We start from the raw sequence: 26,177 nt of genomic DNA on the forward strand, positions 1-26,177 counted from the left end.
TGGATGAACTAATTTAAGGCACAAAATGAATGTCAGCATTCTGAAATGATTATCACAGAATTAAGCACAACATCTTCTGAAAATTCAGAGAGATTGATAGCAATTGCATTTAGGTTTCCCTGACATTTCTTCAGGTTTCACTTAAAAAAAACTCTGGAGCATGAAAATTACTATGTGGCTGATTAAATGAAAGGAGCAATCACGTCAGAATAACCCTCTAGATCGTGGGTACTCACAAACTTTCTCACAGGGGCAAAATCACAATCTGGTTTGTGGCCTAGGGCCACACCGATGGGCCTACGGGTGGGGGCAGGGTCATTGGGGGCGGGGCTAGAGCAATAAAAAAATAAAAACTCTGGGCCTTTTCAAACTATTACTAGAAAATGCTTTATTTGGACAGCAGATGCAACTACAAAGCTACAAGGAAGACACTTTCATAATTCCTTTTCATTATCAGATAACAGCAATATTAAGAGGCACTGTATGGTGATTCTCATTAACCGGATATTAACCCCTTGGGTGCTGTTGACGAGCTCAGCTGTCATGAGGGACGGTTGAGCTGCCCTCATGACGAGCTGAGCACGTCACAGCTGTTGGAACGTTCGCATGCGGGGATAATTTCCCCGCTGTGCTGAATGTTCTAAAAACGGGTGTGGTGTGACGAGCTCAGCTCGTCACGAGGGCAGCTCCGCTGTGCCTCGTCAACAGCACAGCGGAGCCGCACGCGGCACCCCCCCCCCCCCCCGCACAGCGGGGGGGAAAACACCCCGCAGCCAAGGGGTTAAGCACAGGCCCAATACAGCACAGGTTTAACTGACTCAGAAAAATAAAGACAGACATACTAGGAACTTATTTTACACTTCATGCCTCCTATTAGTGTCCTGTAATCTGGTACTATGTCTGAAACGGGAAGCCTTAAGAGCTGACCCAGATGCAAGTCTGTAAGCTTATTTCTTAGATACTCTTCAGCAGACCCATTATGGAAAACAAACTTTAACAAACATATGTTCAATCAATCAATCAATTAATATGATGAGCCGAACATACAAATTACTGTCTGGGCCACTGTAAAAAGAAGAGGAAATTTGTAAGGCACAATTATCCAGGATTCCTCTGGAGCCTGCAGCATAAAAGATGCTTCAAGAGCTGAATTGTGCTGCATGTCAATCAGCTCTATTTCTGCTTGCGCTCTTTTCATGCCAATAAGTTCCACAACGTCAAGATCTTGTGCACTCACCGTCCAAGGGTTTTCAACCAGCCTGAACAGTGGGGGAGGGTTCTGAATTGAGAAAAATGCCCTTTAATCTCCCCAGAAATGTCCTCGAGACATGCACCATGGTCTAGCATTGACAGCATTTCTTGTGCATTTAAAAACCTCCGGGTCACAGTCAACAGTTTTGGGAAGTGGGTGTAGTCCACATCATCCAGTTGTTCCTTGAATAGCACAAGCTTACTTCCAAAAGAGTAAATAGCATTCATCATGGAGCACACTAGCTGTTGTTTGCCTTGCAGCATCAAATTGAGCCCAAAGAGCCTTCCTCACCACTGCCGTCAGGTCCTGGGCGCTTCTGGGGTTAGTTCCAGCCATGTCACAGGACATCTGTTACTTTGAAGGCTCTAAGGTGGGTTTGAAGGAATGAAGATGTTCACCAGCCGTTTTCTACTCACAGTGCTACAGCCGTTCTCTCACATCTTGGCAGAACAAGACTTATGTCCTAAATGTCACTGTCCTCTGATGTCTGCTGTTACCTGGGTGCCCATGCAAATAGAGTGGTATTTCGTGTTTAAGACTCTATGGCAGCACTGCATTAAAGGATAGGCTATTAGAAAGTCTGGTTCAACTCGGACTATTTCCAGGTATAAAAAGGTTATTTATTTTAAGATTAATAAAATAACTTGTTTTCTGAAATCGTTTTTAAAAGTATAAAAACATGCTTTCTGATTAAGAATGGAAATTGACACAAAACTAGACCTTCTTTTGAGTTTACTCCTCTGCGCAGTAGTTTGCACAGGCTACTTTAAAATTTCAAGAGGACCACTTTTCTAGTAAAAGAAACCCTATAGATATTTTGTGCCTAATCTGGGTGACATGTTTGATGGGTCTGGATGGCTTTGTTGCCATCTCAGTAAACCGATTATGTAAATGGCAGTGGACAAGAATATTATTAGGAAATCTAACAAGGGGTCTTAGGAGCAGGAGCCTATCCATCAACATGTTTAGATGTAATTCCACACCTGCCCGCTTTTCAAGACAAAGTGAGAGTGTTGTTTGTGCTGGGCTAGGAAGGCACTCAGAGGTTTGCAAAAGCAGGAGAAAGTGGGTGCAGGAACCAACAACGAACAGCGGGAGGAGGGCGGGTCGGAAAGCAACATGAGGGAGTGAACAACAGCAGCAGGAGGAGGGAGTGGGTGAATGAGAGGGACTGCTGGGACGCACTTTAGGAGTGTTTGTAAAAAGAAACAAGCGTTGGCATAGCCAGCAGGACTTGCCTTTGGGTTTTTATAAGTTTTTAGCCATTCAGCACATTATCCTGGGTGCTTAACATTTACAGGTTTTACTACCCATAGCACTAGGTGGCTATGTGGGTGGTGTTAGGAGGATAGCAAGCAAAACAAACATATGCTACCTTTCATAGCATTGCAGGCTTTGAACTGCTCCCATAAATTATTTGATGTGGCGTCAGGAAACTGCTTCACCAGATTTAAAGTTTGCAGCACAGCTTTGAAACCATGCCTGCTGTTGCTGTCCTTAAATGGCAAAGAACGTGGTGAATAACGTTGAAATCATTAATAAGTTAGCATTTTAATATTCACGTTTTAGCAGCAAGGCATCATCTAAAAGATCGCACGTGTCTGCTTATACCCCAATTTGATACACTGCATAAAAGGCTGCATATTTTGACATTACAATTTATAAAATTTGCGCCTTTAGATTAGTACATGTATAACTGCTTTTTTACCCAAAAGTTTTAGTGCTTGACAGTAGCATGTTATTCTTATTGGATTGTTTCGTTTGTACCTTTGAAATGTTACCTACACACATTCCATCTGCAACATATACGCCTCTTCAGGGGTAGTAAGTAAGGTATATAAATGCAATTACAATTAAAATATAAAAAGAAACAGTTCAAAACCGCAATATGATAAAAGTGAATTATGGAAAAAACGTTAGTTTCAGTGTTTTACGATCGCTGAAGGGTTACTTTAATAATTTCCACAACCTTTAGAGCTTTTGAAGAATATGGCTGTCTCACACTTTTTAGGTTAATCCTAGCGCAGCGCGCATGCGCTGCTCTGCGAGGCATGGTGTATCTGGTATGTGTGGGTGAAGAACCTCCCATCTTTCCTACTGGCTTCTGCTACTGCACTTCCGCAATGCCTGCTTTTGTTTGGTGGATATGTTAAATAATTCCTGTCTTTTGCCGTTTTGGACCCTCCCAGGCGATCACCATTACTACTGTGGCAGTACTCTGTTTTTCATATATGGTTGTTCCTGCGCACTCTCTTTTCCTTGAGCTACTTCTTTCATTGAATGAAACTTGGGGGAAAAAACTTGCATCCATTCATCTGTAATGAGATTTAGTCTTAAATTGTTGCAAATACAGAAAAAACTAATATTTTGTAATTATTGGACACCAATAAAAAATAATACAGATTCCGGTGCTCTGGAGCTATGAATGGTCATATGGAGTATATGATACACATTTGATCTTTCTGGTCTGATGCTTATGATAGGAAGGATTTTTTTTAACTCTTTTTATGAAATTTGGGTAGTCATACACCAGATGTTTGGAATATCCCACAGTCAGTTCGAATCATCAGAGACCCAATACAGTCCTTCGTCATTTTCATCTGTAATATTCCCTCCCTAGCTGGATCTGTTCCTTCGGATAGAGGGCAAGTTACAAATATTGCCCCTATGGGCATTCCATTAGCTCCATATCCGATCCCACTTCTGGGGGCACCCCCAACTTTCATAGACTACTCTTTCTGCTATCATGAACCTCTCCATGTCCATGTCTTGTTCCCATTCCTCTAATGTTGGTGTCTTCTATATTTATCCTTATAAAAAAAATTCTACAGCGTCTTCAAGGTAGCAAAAGAAAATATTTTTGAGGAAATGGAAAAAGGAAGATTGTTCCACAAACTTTATAATGGATTGTGAGTATCATATTCTTATTCAGATATGAGAAACGTATACTCTATGTAGCTATGAGAAACATCTGTATGAAAATACGTAGGGTGTGTTGAATGAGCTCCAAAGTGTGGGCACCAGGTGATGATACATGGCACTTGGCAATGTGATGAATGAGGAAAGGCTAGGGATAAACATGAATTTTTACAGTTTGCGTTATGCTGGTAGCACTGTACAGCTCTGTCCCTTTACAGTACTGGTAATTCTTCTTTATGTTCTCAATTCCATTTTGTTTGCTGTTAGTGGCACGAAGTCGTCCATTCTCTGAACATATGGATCTGGGAGAGGTTTTACGTGTAGAGATGGAGTGAGTGTGAATCCAAGATCTGCCTGGATAGGCTGTATAGCAGATCTTATTTATCTGGCTGCCACAATAAAACATCAAATAAGGAGCTTTGCTAGGATGCACTATGTCATAAATGTTATAAAAAGGATTTTGGTGTTCAGACTATTTGAGACCTGCAGGGTGGACTATGTTTGATAGGATATTGATTGGGCAGTATCCAAGTACTGGAGGAGGAGGGGGAAGAGGGGTGAGAATTAATCTAGATGGGACCTTAGTCAATAGGGCAACAAGGGGAGTTAGTGATCTACAGATTTGGATTTACCCATTTGGGGTGGTTATAAAATCTGCTATACTTGCAATCTAGATAAAACGAATAGACGAGGAAAAAATAATAAAAAGAGGAAATCCAGATCAATGAAATGCTTCTTACTCCAATCTCCGACAAATGAGAAGAGACCATGCTGAAGGCACCCATAAGATAGAGGAGGATCAGTGTAGCTGGTCCTCCTCAATCAAACTTTGAACCCAATTCGCCTAGGGTGAAAATCAGCACTGTATCCCAAGGCATGCGGGAAGAATCCTGACTGATCCGAATTTAGAACAGAATTTAATTCAAACAGGTTGACATATGACAATTCTCAGAACATTTAGTAAGAGCAGAGAGAAAAAGATCTTTAATACAGGAGAGATGATGGTTCTCTTACAGGAGGCAGGAACAAAGGTAATGGAGTGAGAAATCTTTAAGAAAGGGGTGACCATGAAATCGAAGGCAAGTTTAAAAAAAAAATCCTCACAAAGATAAATTGAAGAGGCTGAAGAGAAAGTTTAGCATGTGGAAAAATCTTAAATCAATTGCTTGAAAACTGAAAGCAATTGTCCTGATAGAAAAAGGGAGACAAATAGGTTTGTAAAAAGGTCATTACATGGGCCTGAAGCAATATTGTCCAAAAGGAGAATGAAGGAATTTTCAAAGATCTTCACAGAGTTTTTGCAAAGTGAGTATTATTGCATTCATGATTGATGAGTTCAACACTATTTGATAAGCTTCCTGTGAAAGGTTATTAGCAGGATAGATAATACTTGAAAAGAAGGCAGAAAGTGATTTAGAGATTGTTCCTTCATACTGGTCTTCGGCCATAAAATATGTAATTCTAGAAATTAAAAAAAATGTTTTTAGCCAGTAAAGTGTGACCTGTTTATATTTAGGCTTCAGCTTTTTAAAAACTATATTATACAAAGGTGCTTGAGGCTGCACCTTAAAGAGTTCACTATTGCATTCCCTTTGGCATCCCCCTTCCTTCACCACTTTTTGTTTTAATCTCTTCAGTAATGCATACCGCTTTAAGAAGCCCCTGGGATAGCATAAAGAGCTGAAAAAAACCAACATTACATGTAGAATAGACACAATGTAATTAAATGTAACTTTTCCTTAACATAACAGAAAAGCAGATGTATAATTATTTGAAATACAATACAAGCGAAAATACCTTTATATTACAACGTGGTTCAGGGAAGTGATTCACAAATCCTTATTGGCACATAATGACAGACTAAGGGCCCGATGTGGGTGGCAAATACCGGTCGGAAACGGCCGAATTCGGCCATTTCCGACCTGTATTTGGCATCTTGAGATGTAGGGGGCCAGATTTTACAGATTCTGTAAATTTACCGAATCGGTAAATTTACAGAATCTGTAAAATTCCGAATCGGTATTTTTACCGATTCGGTACCTTCCAGATGTAGGTGGGACTCTTCTGAGTCCCACAGGCCTTTAGGAGTCGGTATTTTACCACCCAATCCAATTGGGTGGTGAAATACCGAATCCAGGTGTGCATGCACATCTGTGCATGCACACCTGTGCCATGTGACACACAGACATGCCCTTAGGGCATGTCTGTGTGCCACATGGCACACATGCCTGTAATTGGGGTGCCAGAGGGTGTCAAAGTGACACCCCCTGCACCCTTGCAAGAATAGGTAATTACCGAATCGGTAACTACCGATTCGGTATTCCACATTGATTCCTATGGGCTTCAAGGCCCATAGGAATCAATGGGGGATACCAATTCGGTATTTACAGAATCGGTAAATACCGAATCTTACAGATTCGGTATTTACCGAATCAGAATTACCTACATTCCCCCCCCTCTAATTTACCACTTCTTAAATACCGAATCGGTATGATTCGGTATTTTAGAAGTGGTAAATTAGATTTACCTACATCGGGCCCTTAGTAGCAGAGGACTAGTTAAGTTAGCGCATTAAGGTTTATTTATTCCACTGAGCCAGAAATGCTCTAGCCCTATTCTGAATATTCAGGTAACGGCTTGGCTTTAAATTTGGCCTAGAGGAAGGCCCACTACAAATTCGGTGGGCTTCACCCCCTACTGATTTGCAGTTTCCTTGCCCCCATTTAGAAGTAGGGAAAGTGGCAGGGTTCTGACCGCACAGCAACTTGCTCCACCATCAGAAACCTCTGACCTTGGTGGCCCTATATGCCACAGAAAGGTAACAGCTCAGTTTGGTATTTGCTGAATAGGTTCAACCATGGGGTCTGCCCAGAAAAATAAAACAATGTCCCTGGCGTGCAGAGACTAACCTCACTGAGTGTCATGGACGTTTCTTTGTTCTGCACAATGAAACATCTTCTTTGGAGGTTTAATTATGAAAGACTAAAATAAGGTAAGATAGTAGCTTCAACATGGCAGTAAATCAGGCAGAGGGGGATCTCATAATAAAGTAAAGCAGCCATTCACTTGGGAGACGAAGCCAGGGCTTTATTGACCTAGTGGGCCACCCATCCTAGTCAAAATGCGACACTGAGTTTTGAAACCTTCTGGTGATGCTCACTTTAATTTCATCCACTTCAGATGTAAACCTTTCCTTTCATTCTTAGTCCTGGATTTAGAGTAATAAACCAATAAGTACACATTACCTTCGCCCTCCTGAAGAGCCTTTTGATCTCCAACAGCTTCTGGGACCAACTTGGCATAAGAGTGTTTTCCAGAGGCATCAAACTTCACTGTGTCAAAGTACACAGATCCATTTGACAGATAACTGCAAGATAAAATAGTTTCTTGATGATGTTAAACATTTATACTTTGTGCAGCAAGCAAGATGTGTTTTTCTAGGACAAACTGCTGGCACACTTCACACATCATTGCCAAATTGCCTAACAGTAATTTTTGTGTGGAACCTAGCCCCTGCATCACAAAAAGTCACTTGAGATCATAATAGAAATGGAATTCAGACATCTGTATGACTACCGAAATCCTCACATGCTCAATGACAAACTTTTACAGTTCAATTTGATGGAAAACACTGTGGAAGAGTCCATGATAATTAGCTCTTTGAAATGAAAAGGTAAATCCCAAAGAGGAACATGTTCCACTTAATGCTTCTTTATATCTATACAGGCCGTAAATCTGATGAAATAATTCACATTGGTTGAAAGTTTGGTCTTACCATTGGAGATAATAGTAGTAACAAATGACAGGTCAGCAAATATATTTGGTGAAATGAAATCGCTAGAGTACTGTCATTAGGCCTCAACCAATTCTAAATAATTCAGTGAAACAATAATACTATTATGAGCTTGTAAATACATTTAAACTAATTTAGAACAAAAATCACTATCTGCTGTATTAGAATGATCAAACATTTAGAAGAAACAAATCTTACCCGTAACCATTAGCCACAATCCTTTCAACAAATTCCACAATTTCAGGAACATATTCACTAACCCGAGTGAGCACATCTGGAGGCAAAACCTGTTGAGAAATGGAACATGATTAATAATGTACATATGTGTTTAAGTTGAATATCTACATATAGCAATAATAATTTTGTACAAGAAAATAATTTAGTAAGGGACCTAACATCGGAGCACAGCAAGAAAGAAGATAGGAATACATCTTCGGCACATAGAATTAATTTATAATATACAGAAGATATCAAATTGCCAGATGTTTCTTATTTGTAAGGGCTGGCCATATCTAGTGCCAGATGTACAACCATTCCGTTTTGCGGGTCACAAGGTGCGATTTTTTGCTACTCGTAAAACAGAATGGACTAACGTGTCTAAGACACTTTTAGCGTTCACAATAGGGTCACAAATGACCTTCCTCATCAAAATTAATGAGGCAGGTTGCAGTTTGCAACCCATTGGGAATGGGCAATAACACAGGGATGGTGGCCTGCTGGGGACAGCAGACCACCATGATTGTGTTTGCTTTTTAAATAAAGGAACTCATTGTTTTCAAATGCAGCCCGTTTTTCATAAAGGAAAACTGAATACGTTTAAAGCATGCTATTAAAAAAAAAAAAATTGTTGCAAAACACAAATGGCAAGGGGTCCCTTGTGGCCCCCTTTCCGTTTGCGACTGGCGTACCACTAACTTGAAGTTGGTGGTACCTGCAATTGTTTTGTGACTGCAGTTGCGATCGTAAAAACAATCATACATCCGACTTCCCACCACCATAATATTTTATAAATGTATATTAATATTTCCGTAGTTCCAAGATGGCTGCCTGGTAGGAGCTCCTGTAAAGAGCTCCCGGTGCTTGGGGTCCCAATTCGGGCTTTATCCCTGCTAAGCACCCACCAGTCTTAAGGAACTGCACTACCAAAAGTAACTGGATGGTGAAAGTAACTGGATTGAAAAGTAACTGGTTTTTCACGCTTACCTGCATGGCGGAGATCGGGAGCCTGTGAAGACCTGTGATCTCCCCTCATCCTCGCCAGACTGCTCCTGGACGCTCGCCTGCAGACACCCCCATCGCCTTGCCGAGACTGGGCAGCTGGAGCTCGGGGACGGAGGACCGATTGGTGAGTCGGTGCGGAGGGTTGGAGTCGGCTGGAACCTGCGGAGCTGCTGAGGGATCCACACACGTCTGAGCGGCCGCAGCTGGAGTCTGCCCCGCCTGGCTGCTGCGCCTCTACACAGAACCTGGGACGGAGGTCCGGAGCCCACCTGTCTTCGGGCGCTGCACACGGCTTAAGGAGGAAGGGGTCAGAGGCGTGGATGAGGGGCTGCAACGGGAGCAGGCACCGTGAGCCGCCTTGTGTGCGCCGGGCTACGGTGAGACACTGCATGTGCAGGGGGCCGGAGTCCGTGCATCCTCGGGGATCGACGCCTGGCGGGGCGGATCGGTGGGACCCCCGTGCTCCCCGGCGGTCGTGGAGGCAGAAGAGGTGTGGGACGTGGCGGACGGGCGGAGCGCGGGCGATCGAGGGCTTCCCCGCCTGGCTGATCGCTGCGGGCTGAGTCCAGCGCATCCTGCCCTGCCGGGTGTGCTGTGTGCCTGGCTGCTCGTCCCCTGCTTGCAGCCACCGTTGAGCCACTGGAGGAAGCTGGCGCCTGGCGTTCGGGGGGGGGCTCGCAGTTCTCGCGCTCACGGTTCTGACGACTTGACACAAGAGCAGAGGCGGCCCCCTTCGGCTCGGAGGTGAGCCTGTTGATCTGGGCGCTACTGCCACCGTGATCTGCAAACGTTGGCAAAGATCATCTTTACACCTGAGGCCGGGACTGCAGAGCTCATGCTGAAGTGAAGGCTGGAAAAAGGTATTTACTTTGCCCCACTCGTTTTTACAGGACAAGGTTCTTAATTGCCCCACTCGTTCTTGAACCTCCTTTGTTCAAAATGGCCGGGGCCATAAACTGAGCACTTAATCCCCTCCTGTACCGCCTGAACCCACGAGGCCCCTGAGCAGCTCCACTTAAGATAACAAAAAGTTGAGATAAGACTCCCCATGGCATGCAAGATCCTGAGCCAGCCGGAATAGAATCTGAAACTGCTCTTCCCTGCCCTGAAAACAGCAACAACTAAAAGAGGACTAATGATTCTATCCCCCTGACTTGGCGGCCATTTTTAGACAACTCTTCCTATCTTTGGCGGCCATCATGGACTAGTCCTTCTGACTACTGTTTACTATCGGTACCACAGACTCTACATAGCTCTGTACTTAAATCTTTATGCGATTAAGTGTTTGCCTTTTATTGCAGTATTATATTATTATACTACTATTGGTACTTTTACATCTTATGTAACTTATGTAACTTTATGTAACTTTTATTGCATTATTATATTATTATATTACTACTGGTACTTTTACACTTTAAGTAACTTACACCCATTTCCACTTTTACTCACCGACAGTGCACTGATTGCTACCTCATATTCTACAGGTTGCTTATTAATGTCATACTTGTCTATTGCAGTCATCTGGTTGCACATATATTGGCTCCAGTAATTCACCAGTATTTTATTCATATTTGTATACTGTCCATGTTGTAAGCTGCACCTATCTCACTTTTATCCCTATTATTCAATGATCGCTACCTCATTCGGTTCTTTCAGTCTGGTAAGCTGCTCCCATCTCACTTTTATCACTATGTTGCACTGATTATTACCTCATATATTTCGTTAGTCTTGTAAGCTGCACCCAGCCACTTTCTACACCTGGATTACACCGTTGCTACCTCTTACATTATGATGTGTCAATTTGGCTCCACCTAACTGGTTGCTACCTCTCATATATTGTACATGGTGTAAGCTGATTGCTACCTCTCATATATTGTACATTGTGTAAGCTGCACCTACGCACTGTTTGTTCCTGGATTGCACCGACTGCTACCTCTTATATTTTTGGCTACTTTTGGCTACTCACTAGTGTCACTCCTGTGCCCTGTAACCAACGGCTGACAGTTTTATTGTCGTCTTCTCTCCCACACCCAACGTTACAGCCATCCTAACATGGATCTCATCGGTAAGCACACATATAGAATCAACTACCCTTCCACTCTCACCAAAAAAGCCGCTAAACGCTTTAAACATAACTTCTTGAGGTCGCACCCTGAAACACCCTTCGCCGACACCTACTTCTCACCGGGCAATGGAGCCCTGAACATTGATATCATCTTCCACACCTCACGCAGAGACCAATGGAGAAAAGCGTTCCTAACCCTACTCACCGTCTCTACCACCAGGAAAACAGCTCATGGCCTAACTCTCTCTATCACACCTTCCCAACTCTTCCCTGGCAGAACCACCATTACTATCTACAATAACGGGATTGTCCTAATTCAATCCACAGACAAGAACCTGGAACTACTAGACAACCTGTTCCCCAAGTTCAAAGAGCACCTTTCCAAGCTGCGGACCTCCACCAGCACTATCACCCCTGACGTCGCAGCCCCCACCCACAACACTTCTAACATAGCTCAGCGTCGGATCCACACGCACCTCACCTCTACCCCCAGCACCCTAGTCAATCGCCCACCTGCTGTTACCGCCCCACTCTCCCCAAGCGCAGTCACAAATGTCTCCCCCTCATACACTAGCCGCCCCTCTAACACTACCCTTTTGACCCCCACTCATACCTCTCCCATCCCTCTCTCCCCTGACATAACAACTCCCACCCACAACACCTCCTACCTAGATCAGCACCAGAAGGGCACGCACAATGACAAATCCCACCCATTGTTCCCCCCCACTCTCAGTCCCCACGTGAGTACACTCCCCCCATACATCCTCGATACACCCACATCCTCGATACCCCCACGCCCCCTTCCCCCCCGCTACACCCCCCATGAACGCTACTGAACACACCACCGTCCGGAGTTTATCTCCCCCCTTCCCTCCCCCCCACGGCAGATCCCTCTCCCTCCCCAGCTCCCTCCCCACTCTCACTCACGACACCCCCACCCTCCCAACCAGTCCCACAGAACATTCCGCCTCCCTTACCTTAACATCCCCCCCTCTCTCCCCTCCCATTCTCAGCCCCCACTACCTTCCTGCCACCCCCACTGTCTTGAGCCTTCACTCACTCTTCAACTCACCGGCACGGTCTCCCACTGACGTCACTACCTATGCCTCCCACCCTCCCCCTACCTCACCCACACCCCTCGCCCACAAACCCGCCCACACATCGAATGTCATCCCACTCATTCTCACCGTAGAACCTTCCAACAACGCTAGCATATCCCCCCCCTCGATACCCTGCCCGCTTTCCAGCTCACTACTCAACCATTCACCAATGGCTCTCACCACCAACCCCATCTCCAATCCACCTCTTGACTTGACTTTATCCACCCTCCAACAAGTCAAAGAGGATCTCCTACAAGTCAAAAAAGATCTCCACGCAATCAAAGACCTTCTCTTCTCACAGCCCAGTCTACCTCCCACCATCCCACTACCCTACAAACGACGCACCCTCCCTACATACCCTCGCCTCCAACGACCCCCGCGCTGGCCGACTATCCCCGTTCGCAATAACTCCCACCGCCCCCGTCGTGTCCTCAACTCACTGTCGGACCGCGACCTATGCTCTCTCCTACGCTCTTATGGCCCAGGTCCGGTAAAACACATATCCAACACACACATCCCCATACCCACAATTCTCACAAATCCTCTGAGGCTCCCAACCCTTAGCAACAGAGGTTCCGTCCCTAACAACCTCAGAAAAGTCCCCCTCTCTCTAGAAGGCTCGACCACCCTTCTCACTCCCAAACTCAAATGCATCCTACTCAATTGCAGATCGGCCCAGAGACACTCCTCCGACATCGCTGATCTCGTCTCAGCAATGGATCTGGACCTAGCCATTCTGACTGAAACGTGGCTTACTGAAGCCTCTACCCCGATAATGGACATACTAGTCCCCCCCAATTATCACATCATTAGACTGGACAGGCCTGGCAAGACGGGCGGGGGAATTGCATGCATTTTTAGGAGCAACCTCTCCGTTACTAAAGCCACCTCCCCCTCCCTTACTTCCTGTGAACTCCTCTGCCTCGATATCACCAGCGAGGGCAAACAAGTTTGTGCTTTACATCTCATCTATCACCCGCCTGGTGACAACCTCATATTCACCCAACAACTCATGGACACGATCACATCCAATGCCGGTCGGCAGACCACCCAAGTCTACCTGGGTGACTTTAATCTCCACTGGAACGATCAGAAAGACACAGTGGTGAATAGTCTCGAAACTTTCCTTAATGCGCTTGACCTCACCCAAATATGCGATAGACCAACACACGACAAAGGCTCGATACTCGATCTCATCATCGCCAAAGAGGACTCTACCCAACTGGAGGCGATCCAACCCTGCGACTGGTCAGACCACCACATTATCACCTTCTTTATCAACGAAAAAGTTAAACCTAACCCGGCTCAACCCACCAAATCCAAAACCTGGAAAAGAGACATGAAGAATCTTAACCCCACTACCCTGCCTCCCCACATCGGCAGTCTCCTCCTTCCCCCTTCAGGTGCCTCGGATGTTCAATCACTGACCGATCACTACCATGACTCTATGAATTCAATAGTCAATGAAGTCGCCCCATTGCAACTGAAGAGAGTCTCCACCAAAATTTCTAACCCCTGGTATGACGGCAGACTCAATGATGACAGGCGTACTATGCGAATGGCAAAGCGTACCTGGAGATCTGACCCCTCATCACTGCATCTCAAAACGCTTAAGAACAAGTGAAATGCCTACTTTAGGAAAATAAAGCGCGCAAAGTCGGACTTCTTTAGCCGCCAGTTGGACCAAGCAAAAAACAGGCCAAGAAAGCTGTTCGAACTAATCAAGACTCAAACAAAGACACAACCCTTACAATCAAACAGCACAACAAGCGACACCCCACACTGTGAAGCCTTCTCTGCTTTCTTTAAGCTAAAGACCGACAACATAAGAAATGACCTCATCATGGATGTAAGCCGATTCCCCAACCACACCAGAATGTCTAACACTCAACCTAAAAACAAGGCATCATGGCTGTACTTCGACACCTACTCGGAAGAAGCAATACACAAACTGCTCTGCACCTTGAGGCCCTCTAATCACCTCATAGACCCCCTACCTGTTAATGCTGTAAAAGACTTCATCCCCTTGCTCCTCCCACTTTGGACCAAAATCATCAACAGCTCCCTTCAACAAGGTCTCATTCCAGACTCCCTCAAGGTGGGGCAAGTCACGCCTATACTCAAGAAACCTACAGCTGACCCGTCTGACCTGAACAATTACCGTCCTATCACCAATATCCCCACCCTGGCCAAACTGCTGGAGAAATGTGTCCAACTCCAACTAACAAAACACATTGACCAATTTGACCTCCTCAACCCTCATCAATCAGGCTTCCGAGCGAAACATAGCACGGAAACAGCTATGACACACATAATTGATGACGCCCTCCAAATCCTTGATCGCAATGAGTCCTGCCTCCTCATCCTTCTTGACCTCTCTTCAGCATTTGACACGGTCAAACACGAGAACTTACTGGAGTTGCTAAGCACTAGAATGGGTCTATCGGGAACTGTTCTCAAATGTTTTTCTTCCTTCCGTCATAACCGGTCTCAGAAGTTCAAGATCGACAATGTGCTATCTACACCTGTGCCTGCAGATCTAGGTGTTCCACAAGGATCCTCCCTCTCCCCCACACTGTTCAACCTCATCATGGAACCGCTCGCCACCTTGCTCCAAGCATCCAATGTTCAATTCCATATGTACGCCGATGACACACAACTTTACCTAAAGCTACAATCCCCGGAAGATATCAAACTTCTGAATTCCACACTTAGTAACACTCAATCTTGGTTGGCCGATAATCACCTCAAACTAAATGCTCTGAAAACTGAGTTCCTACTCATCTCACCTCCGGCGAAAATTTCCACCACCCAAACCTGGCTCAATAACCTAACAGCACTCAATGTCCAACCTACCATCGTGGATTCTGCGAAATCCCTAGGCATCACACTCGACGCCAAGCTCAACATGCAACAGCACATTAGCAAAGCCACAAAAGGAGCTAATTTCCAAATCAATACACTGAGGAAACTTAAACCCTTCCTCCCTGCCAAAGACTTCCAAACTGCTGTACAAGCTTTAGTCCTCCCTCGCATAGACTACGGAATTGTGACCCTCAGCGGACTCCCGCTATCCACAACAGCACCCCTAAGAGCCTCCCTGAACGCTGCCGCGAGACTCATTACTGGCTCAAGAAAACATTCGCATATATCCCCTGACTTAAAGTCTCTAAAATGGCTACCTTTTGAAGCCAGAATACAGCTAAAAATTGCAGTTATGACACACTCGGCCGTGCACCACAAGGCACCCAACTACCTCGCTCAAAAGTTGTCTATATCAGGAGGTTCGAGATCCAATAGAAGTACAAAAAATCTACTCCTGAAACCTCGTAGATTCCAGAAAGAAAAAACATACAAGCGCTCCTTCTCAGGAATGGCACCCAGGATCTGGGATGCGCTCCCTCCTGAAACCAGGCTTATCTCCTCCACTGCACTCTTCAAGAAAGAGGTGAAAACCATCCTTCTGGCCAAGATCTCCTGAACTTTATAGGTGCTGGATCAGAGACTCTGCATCGCTTTGTATCATTGATCACCTTCTCTTTTGGCACTATACTCCTACTTGATGGTGACACTACTACGCTACTCTCTTACTACCGACCAATATATGATACACTTTGGCTTATTGAATCACCCTCCCGATGCCCCCACCCAGTGTTCTCTCTATCCTAAGAAATTGGTATAAGCCATCCACACATCCAAGATTTACCTGAACCCTTCTGTAGTAGGATCAATGACTTGGGCCGTCTTATATTACTTGTTTACCTGATTGTATATTGATATGTTTTCTGTACGTTATTGTTATCCTATTATGTTAGTGACTATTATAATGCTCCCATTATCTCTGTTCATTCCTGCTGCCCCTACCCCTGTCTCTGTGAAGCGCTCTGATATCTGTAAGGATCTTGTTCGCGCTATATAAAACTTTGAATAAAATAAAAATAAAATAAATGATGGAACACATTTTTTTGCTTGCAGGGTGTGTATTTCTTTCCTTTATTTAGTGTAGTCACAGCCAACGCGTTTCGTTCTGGAAACAGAACTTCTTCAGGGCATCCGGTGTCTTTTACAATCAAAGAAGATGATTCTGGAATTCCTCTTCTCAAGTATGTGATAGGCCACTTCTACAGCACAACTCCCAGATTATAAAGAAAGTTCTGACGAAGTAAATTTTGCGCGAATCCAAATTTCCAGATGAGGTATACAGTACACATCCTTCAATGTCAAAAAAGTATATTTCAATTTCAAATGTTTTGCCCGTGGCCGGCTGTAATGAGGCTCCTCGTAACAATCCATTCACTTCTTGGCCGTCTCATATATTCAAAATCGACCGCCGATGGTAGTATCATACCATCGGCGGTAGTTTTTGAATATATGAGAAGTGGCCTATCACATACTCGAGAAGAGGAATTGCAGAATCATCCTCTTTGATTGTAAAAGACTCCAGAACGAAACGCGTTGGCTGTGACTACACTAAATAAAGCAAAGAAATACACACCCTGCAAGCGAAAAAAAAAAATGTTTTCATCATTTATTGAATGCTTAATATTTATATACATTTATAAAATATTACGGTGGTAAACTCTGTTTTTGGACTACAAGTCCCAGCATGAAATCGACATACTTACGCACTGCGCAAGGCCCACTGGGGGTATTTAAATTAGACATGCTGCGAAGGAAAATGTTTGGAGTCATCTGCTGTGCATATGCCAATCACCCATGATTAAGAGGCAGGAGCCTCGAAACGCGTTGGGAAAAGGACAATTAATTTGAATGCTAATGCTGGTTTTTCTTCAAATAAACCTTTGGTTTCCTCTGCAAAGTCGTATGCGCTCTTGTTGCTTTGGGCATTCTTGGTTTAAAATAGTTACACGGCAGCCCTACCGTGAAGAGATGCACCATCCCTCAAAATCTGGGAGGCTGGAGTCAGAACTGTGTCAGACTCTTCACAGCACTTCAGGGGAGAATAAATCAAACCAGCGTTAGCTTCGAGGCCCACTGGAGGGCAACAATGGACTAAATAATACATGTGCACAGCGGAGCCCACCGGAGGGTTTAAATAGTAAGTGACTCTGTTTTTGGACTACAAGTCCCAGCATGAAAACGACATACTTACGCACTGCGCAAGGCCCACTGGGGGTATTTAAATTAGACATGCTGCGAAGGAAAATGTTTGGAGTCATCTGCTGTGTATAAGCCAATCACCCATGATTAAGAGGCAGGAGCCTCGAAACGCGTTGGGAAAAGGACAATTAATTTGAATGCTAATTTTTCTTCAAATAAACCTTGGGTTTCCTCTGGAAAGTCGTGTGCGCTCTTGTTGCTTTGGGCATTCTTGGTTTAATATATATATATATATATATATATATATATATATATATATATATATATATATATATATATATATATATATATATATATATATATATATATATATATATATATATATATATATATATATATATATATATATATATATTCCTTCCTTTGGTTCTCTGTGTCCGGGAACTGCAGCGCTCGACGCTCGGTTCGTGATCCCTGCGGCTGAACCACGCCGCTTCCAATCTGCACACAATTCTCCCTGAACAGGAAGATAAACGGGACGAACTCGCGTATTTAAAGATATTTTGCTATTTTTATTTAATTTTTAGCTTTCAGATAGCATAATTGCAGAAGAAGACAAACACTGATCAACGCGTTTCGGGAGCACCTCTCCCTTGCTCACGATCACCTGATCACAGGAAGTCAGTTCTTTTAAAGCCACATCGTGGCATTTCCTGTTTAGTGTGCACATTGTCTCTAAGCATTCTGGAGGTTGTAGTTTTAATTAAAAGAATGTAGGTCTTTGCCTATAAACATTATTTCTCGATCTTTTAGTCAACATTACTTATTTTCAACATGGATCCATTTATTTGGCATAGTCCAACAGTTCTCAGTTTCACTGTTCACTTTCCCATTATTTTTCCTGCATTAAGTTTTTAATTTTATTGTTTATTTCCAACTTATATTTTCCCTTCGGTGGGAGGTGTTGTTTTTCTTCTTATACTGATTCATCATTCTTCTCCTTGTGCTTCATTTATAAGCTGGTACTTTTTTTCACTTCTTTTTATTCATTATTTTCTTCCTACTTTGTTTTGTGTTTCTTCTTAGCTCTTTTTCCCTGAGATTTTGTGAAGTTCAATTTTGCCACTTTTTTCTTTTATGTTGGACCAACTTTTCTTTACTTCTTTTTTACCCTTTTCTTTTGTTTTTAAGTTTGTTAAGTTTGTTGAGATCTTTTTTCCACTTGAAGTTTACTCACGGATTGCTCTACTTCATAGATCATTTCTTATTCAAAGGTGTATATAAAGTTCTTCCGATTGGTTGAGTCCATACGGGTGCATTGTCCTTAGTTTGATTATGTATCTTGATTCTTTTCGGCGAAGTTCTCTTTCTCTGTCCCCACCTCTTTTCATATGTGGGACTGTGTCTATTCCAAAGAATTTGAGTTGTTTCCAGTCTCCTTGATGGTGTTGTTCCATGTGCTTGGCGACAGCATTGGCTCAGTCTTTATGCACCGCCGCCCTTACGTGTTCCAGGATCTTTTTTTTTAACTCACAAATTGTACTGCCCACGTACTGCAGTGGGCACGGGCATTTCACTATGTATACAACATATTGTGTTTTGCACGTTATTAGCTGTCTGATCTCCCAAGATTTTTCATTTCTCAATTTGAACACTTTAGTTTGTTTTGCTATCTGGCACACCTTGCACAATTTTGTCCAACCAAAAGAATGGACCTAGCCCAAGTAAGAATAGACCTGTACCTCTATTTTTGAAAAATTAAACTAGCTAAATATTTTGTGGAAAAACAAAATGTAGCATCACAGAAAAAGCCAGCTGAAAACATCGGTGGACTCCAAGTTAAGGATGCCACAAACTATCTGACACTAGTAAATCTGGACACACTTGATGAGGATGAAATGAGCCTGGATGAAGCCATTGAATCAAGATACATCATCAAACTAAGGACAATGCACCCGTATGGACTCAACCAATCGGAAGAACTTTATATACACCTTTGAATAAGAAATGATCTATGAAGTAGAGCACTCCGTGAGTAAACTTCAAGTGGAAAAAAGATCTCAACAAACTTAAAAAACTTAAAAACAAAAGAAAATGGTAAAAAAGAAGTAAAGTAAAGTTGGTCCAACATAAAAGAAAAAAGTGGCAAAATTGAACTTCACAAAATCTCAAGGAAAAAGAGCTAAGAAGAAACACAAAACAAAATAGGAAGAAAATAATGAATAAAAAGAAGTGAAAAACAGTTCCAGCTTATAAATGAAGCACAAGGAGAAGAATGATGAATCATTATAAGAAGAAAAACAACACCTCCCACCAAAGGGAAAATATAAGTTGGAAATAAACAATAAAAATTGAAAACTTAATGCAGGAAAAATAATGGGAGAGTGAACAGTGAAACTGAGAACTGTTGGACTATGCCAAATAAATGGATCCATGTTGAAAATAAGTAATGTTGACTAAAAGATCGAGAAATAATGTTTATAGGCAAAGACCTACATTCTTTTAATTAAAACTACAACCTCCAGAATGCATAGAGACAATGTGCACACTAAACAGGAAATTCCACGATGTGGCTTTAAAAGAACTGACTTCCTGTGATCAGGTGATCGTGAGCAAGGGAGAGGTGCTCCCGAAACGCGTTGATCAGTGTTTGTCTTTTTCTGCAATTATGCTATCTGAAGGCTAAAAATTAAATAAAAATAGCAAAATATCTTTAAATACGCGAGTTCGTCCCGTTTATCTTCCTGTTCAGGGAGAATTGTCTGCAGATATATATATATATATATATACACACACACACACATATATATACACACATATAGATATATATAGTGCACAATGTAGTAAAGACCTTGTTGTAAAGGTTGTTTCCCGGACTAGGATCTAAGCTAAGAATGACAAATAAATTAGAAATGAAGTGAAAAAAGTGGATCAAGGAGCAACTGCATATGGGAAGAGAGACCAACACTAGAAGCTATTGAACACCTCAAGAAGATGAAGAGAGATAACAGCAAGAGCTAATATGTTGTTATGTGCTTTGTCCTCTTCATGCTTTGTGAACCCACATTACTTTAATTTATTCATATATTGATTATTATTTACGTACACATCTATGGTTTTGAAACTGGTTTCTTTTACGTGTATTCACAGTATAATGATACTTTGGTATCAGTTGTCAGTGCATCACTAGTTCACTGGATACAAACTTATACAATATATTTAGTAAGAAACAGTAGTTTTAGACAAATATTCATGAGAATTCATGTTTATTTTCGTACCTTATATCACAAATCAGAAGGCTCATTTTTTTCATGTCAATGATGAGAAACAGTATATACGATCTGTCCACTAGCATTTTAGCAAGAGTGAAGTTTCAGCATTCCAAAATGGAAAAGAACACTGGGAATGTAAACATAAAAAGGCCAAAAAGCTGCTTTAAAACACAAAGCAGTATTGTAAGAAAGAACTCTCTTTCTGCATGGTTGCCCCCACTTTTTGCTGAACTGCTGATGTACTCTGACTGAGTGTGCCCTGGCTCCTGCCAATTAGTTACCCAGGGCCTATATTCTTTCCCTAAAACTGCATTGAAGACAAAAACCCAATTGGCACTGTCTGGTCAAAGGTCAACCCCTGGTAAATAGTACCACAGGGATCCAGGGCACTGTGACCAGGGAAGGCCTCTAAGGGCAGCATCACTTATTGTGCCACCCTTAGAGGCCCTGTACCTTTACACTCACACACTGCCCTTGCAGGCTGCGTGTTTTGGTGCAGAACAAGGTGAAGAGTCGACATGACACACATCCCTGAGTGCAATGCCTACAACCCACTGCCCTGGCATAGATCAGTCACCCATCTATCTATTAAGAGTATATGGTGCTTGGAGTTTGTCATTATGAACTCTACAGGACCATAATGGCTTTAATGAAAACTGAGAAGTTTGGTATCAAACTTCTCAGCACATTACACCCATAATGATGCCAGTGTAGGATTTAATGAAAAATGCACACAGGGGGCATCTTAGAGTTGCGCCCTGAAAAATTACCTTACACTATGGTCCAGGCTGAGTGGCTGCTCACCAGCTGCCACCACCAGACAAGTTCCTGGATCCATGGGTCAAGAGCCTGCTTCTCTGGGGGTCTGAAACAATGCACATCCTGAGATGAAGTGCCAAGCCTCCTCCCCAGGATGGGCAGGGTCCACAAAGGGGAGGCTTCAAAGTCTTGCCACCTTTGTGAGCTTCCCCAGGCCTTTTGCTGCTTCCAGAAACTGCCCCCCACCGGTTCTGACCCCCACTTTGTGCTGGAGAACCAGCGGGAAAACCAAGTGAGGAAGGGAGGTGTGCCCACCTTTGCCAACCACACCCCTCAGGTGGGGGAGGCGAGTTGTAGCACAACTCTCAGTCCCTGACCCAGAGAACCAGAGTGAGGAATATGCCTCCTCCCACAGGAGAGTGGCATAGTAGGGGGGTGCCCACCCTAAGGAAGGAACCCATTGGTCCCAACCTTTACTTACCTGTAGCACTCTTAAATCTAGTATTTAGGGGCACCCCTGAACCTTGCCTCCTCAGACAAGCAATGACCAAGAAGAAAAGAAGGACCTTACAGCCTGCCAAAGCTAAGAAGAGGAGGACGCCCACTGACTTGGTCCCAGCCTTACCAGCCTGTCCCACCTTAAACCTGCAGAAGTGAAACTCTGGTGTGTCCTGCAGCCAGCAACCTCAAGAACCCAGAGGACCTGCCATGCCTTCCAAACAAAAGACTTTGTCTCCCGTGAACACCGGCTTTGTTCATCCAGAGACTCCAGCTCCAGCCAAATCAGCGAGTCTGCACCACTCTGCACCCGTCGCCCATGGCCCGAGTTTGAGTGGCCCAACACCACAAGAAGGTCTCCCCGGCGATTCAGACCCAAGATCTGGTGATCTCTGACATGCCTCGAATCTCCCAGTGAAGCCTGCAGCCTCTTTCTGAAGGATCTCCCCGACCAGAGCTGGTAAGAGAAACCCGGTGCCTAAAGACACCCCTGCATTTAAAGCCCCACGGCCTTGGGTGGCCCAACCGATGGTGTCCCAGCATCCCAGGCATCCCAACTTACCTCTCCAACTGGTGGTCACCTCCAGAAAATCTTCGTTACCAAGCCTGCAGTCTTTGTTGAAACCGGAGAATCCCCGGTGCAATCAACAGGGCATCCGATACCAAACCAGCACCCTGCACCCAGCCGCCCCTGCGCCGCTGCAGGTGCACTTTTTGTGTTAAACAGGATCCCCCATTTGCCCTGAGGGCAAGTCCAGGAGCTTTGCTCCCACAACCCAGTGGCCTGCTCATAAACAGCCACCAACCGGAGGCCCCCTAAAACCCACTGGATAACATTGGGCCTCAGCACTCTGCACCCGGCGTAACAAGGGTGTAACAAGAGTGCATGCTTGAACCTGGGGGAATCCTTGTTCTTACCACAGAAATTCAACCCCAAAGACTGAATACGTACCTGATAACCGCTAACTTAATTTCTCTCCATAGGAACCTACTGACTGTTTTTCTCTGAAAAATGTTGTGTGGAATTGATGTGTATGGAAATCTGAATAATTACTATTGTGCAAAACTGATTTTACTTACCTTTTCTCTAGGAAATGTCCCAGTGTGATATCTAGGCATATCACACTGAGTTAAAAAAGTAACTTAAAAAGTAATCTAAAAAGTAACGAAAAGTAATCTGTACAGTCATTTCAATACCTTGACTTACCTGTATTCCAAACAAATGCATTTGAACTTGCATTCACTTGTAAACACTGCATAATATCTTGCAAATCATTTATTACACTTACCTGTGCCAGGCTTAGCTTGGGTCTAGAAATAAAATAACTTACCAATATTTTTATACAAACAAAATTGGTATGAGTTCAGTCTTTGAGTGTGTGACATCATTTGCTGATTGAGTGTGTACAATAAATGCTTAACACTACCCTCTGATAAAGCCTTACGGCAGCTTGCCCACACTACCATAAATAGAGAGTAAGTTGTTATCTACTTTTACCGCTGCCTACTTTTGGGGTTCCACTGGACTCTATGCACACTATACCTCATTTAGTACGGTATATACAGAGCCAGCTTTCTACAAGTATCAGCTGGATTTATGAAGTTCACAGGGGCTGCCCTTCCACCTCCGTCTGCTGCTGGACACCTAGTATCTCCAAGCTTGCAGTCAGGTCACTCTTGCTGTTTGAGCCAGACTACCAGTCAGGGAAAAATCTGATAATGGAAAGAAAGATTGGAGAGCCTCTTGATTCGTGTAAGACTCATGAGGCTCATTAATGCTATGAGCCCCGAGATTGTTGCTCCCTCAGAGCAAGTAGTTAGCTGGAGAACATCCCTCCCAGTGAGATCTGTCTCCACCACAGAGGTGGGTGGCAGCCAAGCAGTACTACGTGCCATATTCGCATCCAGCCCAGCAATTTTGTGGTTCTTTAGGTCAGTAACAGGGTTAGTCTCAATCTGAGGTACTGGGAAACCACACAGAGGTATAGGCATGGTAGACACAGTAGGAACAGCAGGTACATATAAAGGGGTGGCAGAGACAAGCAGGCCCAAACATTTGAGGCCAAAGACGTCCACCATAGTTTTTTCCACTGAAGGTTGTAAAGATCCATTAAAAAGTATTACTGGCGAAAGGTCTAGCTGATTGCCTGCCTTGAATGCCTTGATTGTATGTAGCAGAGTTGACCCCCCCCAGTAGATTGCGAGGTTCCAGCCCCTCCGGCACCTCCTTGAAGCATAGCGTCCTCCTTCTCCAAGTCCTCCTGTTTGGCTTGATTATTTTCCCCTGTAAGACACCAAACATTCCAGGTTTTCATTAATATCAGCAGTCCCATGGGGCTAGGTGTGCTCCCTGTGCAAAGCCCAAGACTTCTAGGGCTCCTTGTCTGGGCACATTCTGCAATTTGGCCGTGGATGCAGTAACCGCTTTGACCTCCCCTGTCACCTGATTGACAGCTGCACCCCCATTGACTGCACGTGGCAAGAACCCGGTCGGAGAACTCTTGCCCCCTGATTGGCTTCACTTTGATGATCTGCCCCAATACCGTGCGCAGCACCCCAGAGGGCCCAGCATCCTGACCTTCGCCTCCTTCCTCTGCGTTGAGGCCACAAGAGGAGCCTGGGGGCCAACTACTACCGCCACAATGCCGATCGGTAATGTGCCGAGTGAGGAGCCGCCAGGCAGCATGACAAGAAGCCTCAGCCTTGCTCGAGCACTTGGTGCTCTATCACGGGCCTTTGGGTGGTAAAGGGCTAACAGGTGAGAGGCACATTAAGGATGGCCACCTGCGGGTCACAGTTCAGACGCAAGTACAGTAAAAGGTGGCAATACACAGAGCAGCTCATAATGGCCAAATGTTAATATCCTTAGCTGGATGGGGGGGGGAATATGGCATACTTCCTCTTAGCCCCAGAGAGGTGCAGGACGGCATCAGCCATGCGCTGCGATATTTTTCACCTTTATATTACAGTAGCTGTTCTTGATACCAGCGAGGAAGAGTTATTATCGAATCTGGAGGGAGTAGAGCTACCCCTTAACAATAAAACTCTACGAGAGGTACGTTCTACAGCACCCCTGTTGCCCACTACTGAGAAGGAAAATCTCTCGCTTTAGGATCAGCCACCGAATACCACCTCACCCCCCAACACAAAAATCCATGCAGTTAGGTCAGTCAGTGCTTACTCTTACAGACTCTCCTTCTCTTGCATCCATCTATACCCTGCTTCAACTTCACAGGGAGGAATATAAAAATTACTCACTGGCTTTGAAAAACTCCTATTTAAAAACACAAGTGGTATTGCAGAAGATGTCAAAAAAAGTTTGATGTTCTCCACGGCCACCTTATCAACATAAAATCTCAATCTGCTAGCCTGGAGGAGTCAACACAAGGATCAAAGACCAAAGAAAGCAACAAGATTGCAGACTCCATACCATGTCATGGAAGCTGGAAGATGTCGAAAATTGAATGTGGCACAATAATCTCTGCATATTGGGGATCCCAGAGGGAAACGGTGGGGATAACCCCAGAAGATTCATTGTTTATTGATTTCACCAGACTTTACCCTAACTCAGTGACTGTAATATTGACTACCAGATACAGCGAGGGCACAGATTCCCTTTCCGTTAGCCTAACAAGGTTAGGGTAGTCAACTACACAAAGGCTATCTTGATCTACGTGGGGAATTCATGTTTAGGCAACATATATTCCAGTTGGCTTCTTCAAGCAAGCCAAGTAAAGCTTGCAGAGTGTAGTTTTTCATAAGGTCTGACTTTTACTGTGAGAGAAACACAGATGGCATCTAAAAGAATCAATGTAATCTTTTCAGAAACTTGGTGCCATGGTCTCCTTAGTGGAGTTGCTAATCTGACGATCGGTTTCAAGGCGAAATAGTTTACTGGCAAGACCCAGAGAAAGCACAGGACTTGCTGAAACTATGGGGCAAACCCAAAGATTAGCTAGCGGCCTTCTGGCTCTGATTCTATTACCTGATTGGCCTTTTAATGACTGACACCGAGGCATATGGTACTGAATTTCTAAATAATTACATTTGGTTATTTTGGCCATGTTCTGTTGTTAGGTTCTTTACCCTTTTCTCTAATATTCTCTTTTTAGGTCTCGCCTACGCAGCACGCATGCACTGCATAGGAGACCTTTAGCCGTTGTTCTGCACTTTTTCGAAGCACATATTCGTGCTTGTGGCGGCATCCAGCTTGCCGGAGCGCGCCACAAGCACGGGT

The 26,177-nt window shown here is 44.0% G+C and overlaps 1 protein-coding gene across 5 annotated transcripts in view; it reads right to left on the bottom strand.

Moving 5' to 3' along the window:
• CARS1 (cysteinyl-tRNA synthetase 1) overlaps positions 1–26,177 on the bottom strand; it is a 406,480-nt gene that overhangs the window by 239,414 nt on the left and 140,889 nt on the right. For all 5 annotated transcript variants that reach the window (XR_013608861.1, XM_078682918.1, XM_078682921.1 and 2 more), the window contains 2 exons: positions 8,163–8,251; positions 7,417–7,538 (listed from right to left, as the gene is read on the bottom strand). Coding sequence is in view for 4 of the 5 variants with exons in the window: in XM_078682918.1 (XP_078539044.1) it covers positions 7,417–7,538; positions 8,163–8,251 (211 nt within the window). In the remaining variant the exon portion in view is untranslated. The remainder of the gene's footprint in view (positions 1–7,416; positions 7,539–8,162; positions 8,252–26,177) is intronic.

This window comes from Lissotriton helveticus, chromosome 3_1 (assembly GCF_964261635.1).
Source record: "Lissotriton helveticus chromosome 3_1, aLisHel1.1, whole genome shotgun sequence".
Lineage (NCBI taxonomy): Eukaryota > Metazoa > Chordata > Amphibia > Caudata > Salamandridae > Lissotriton > Lissotriton helveticus.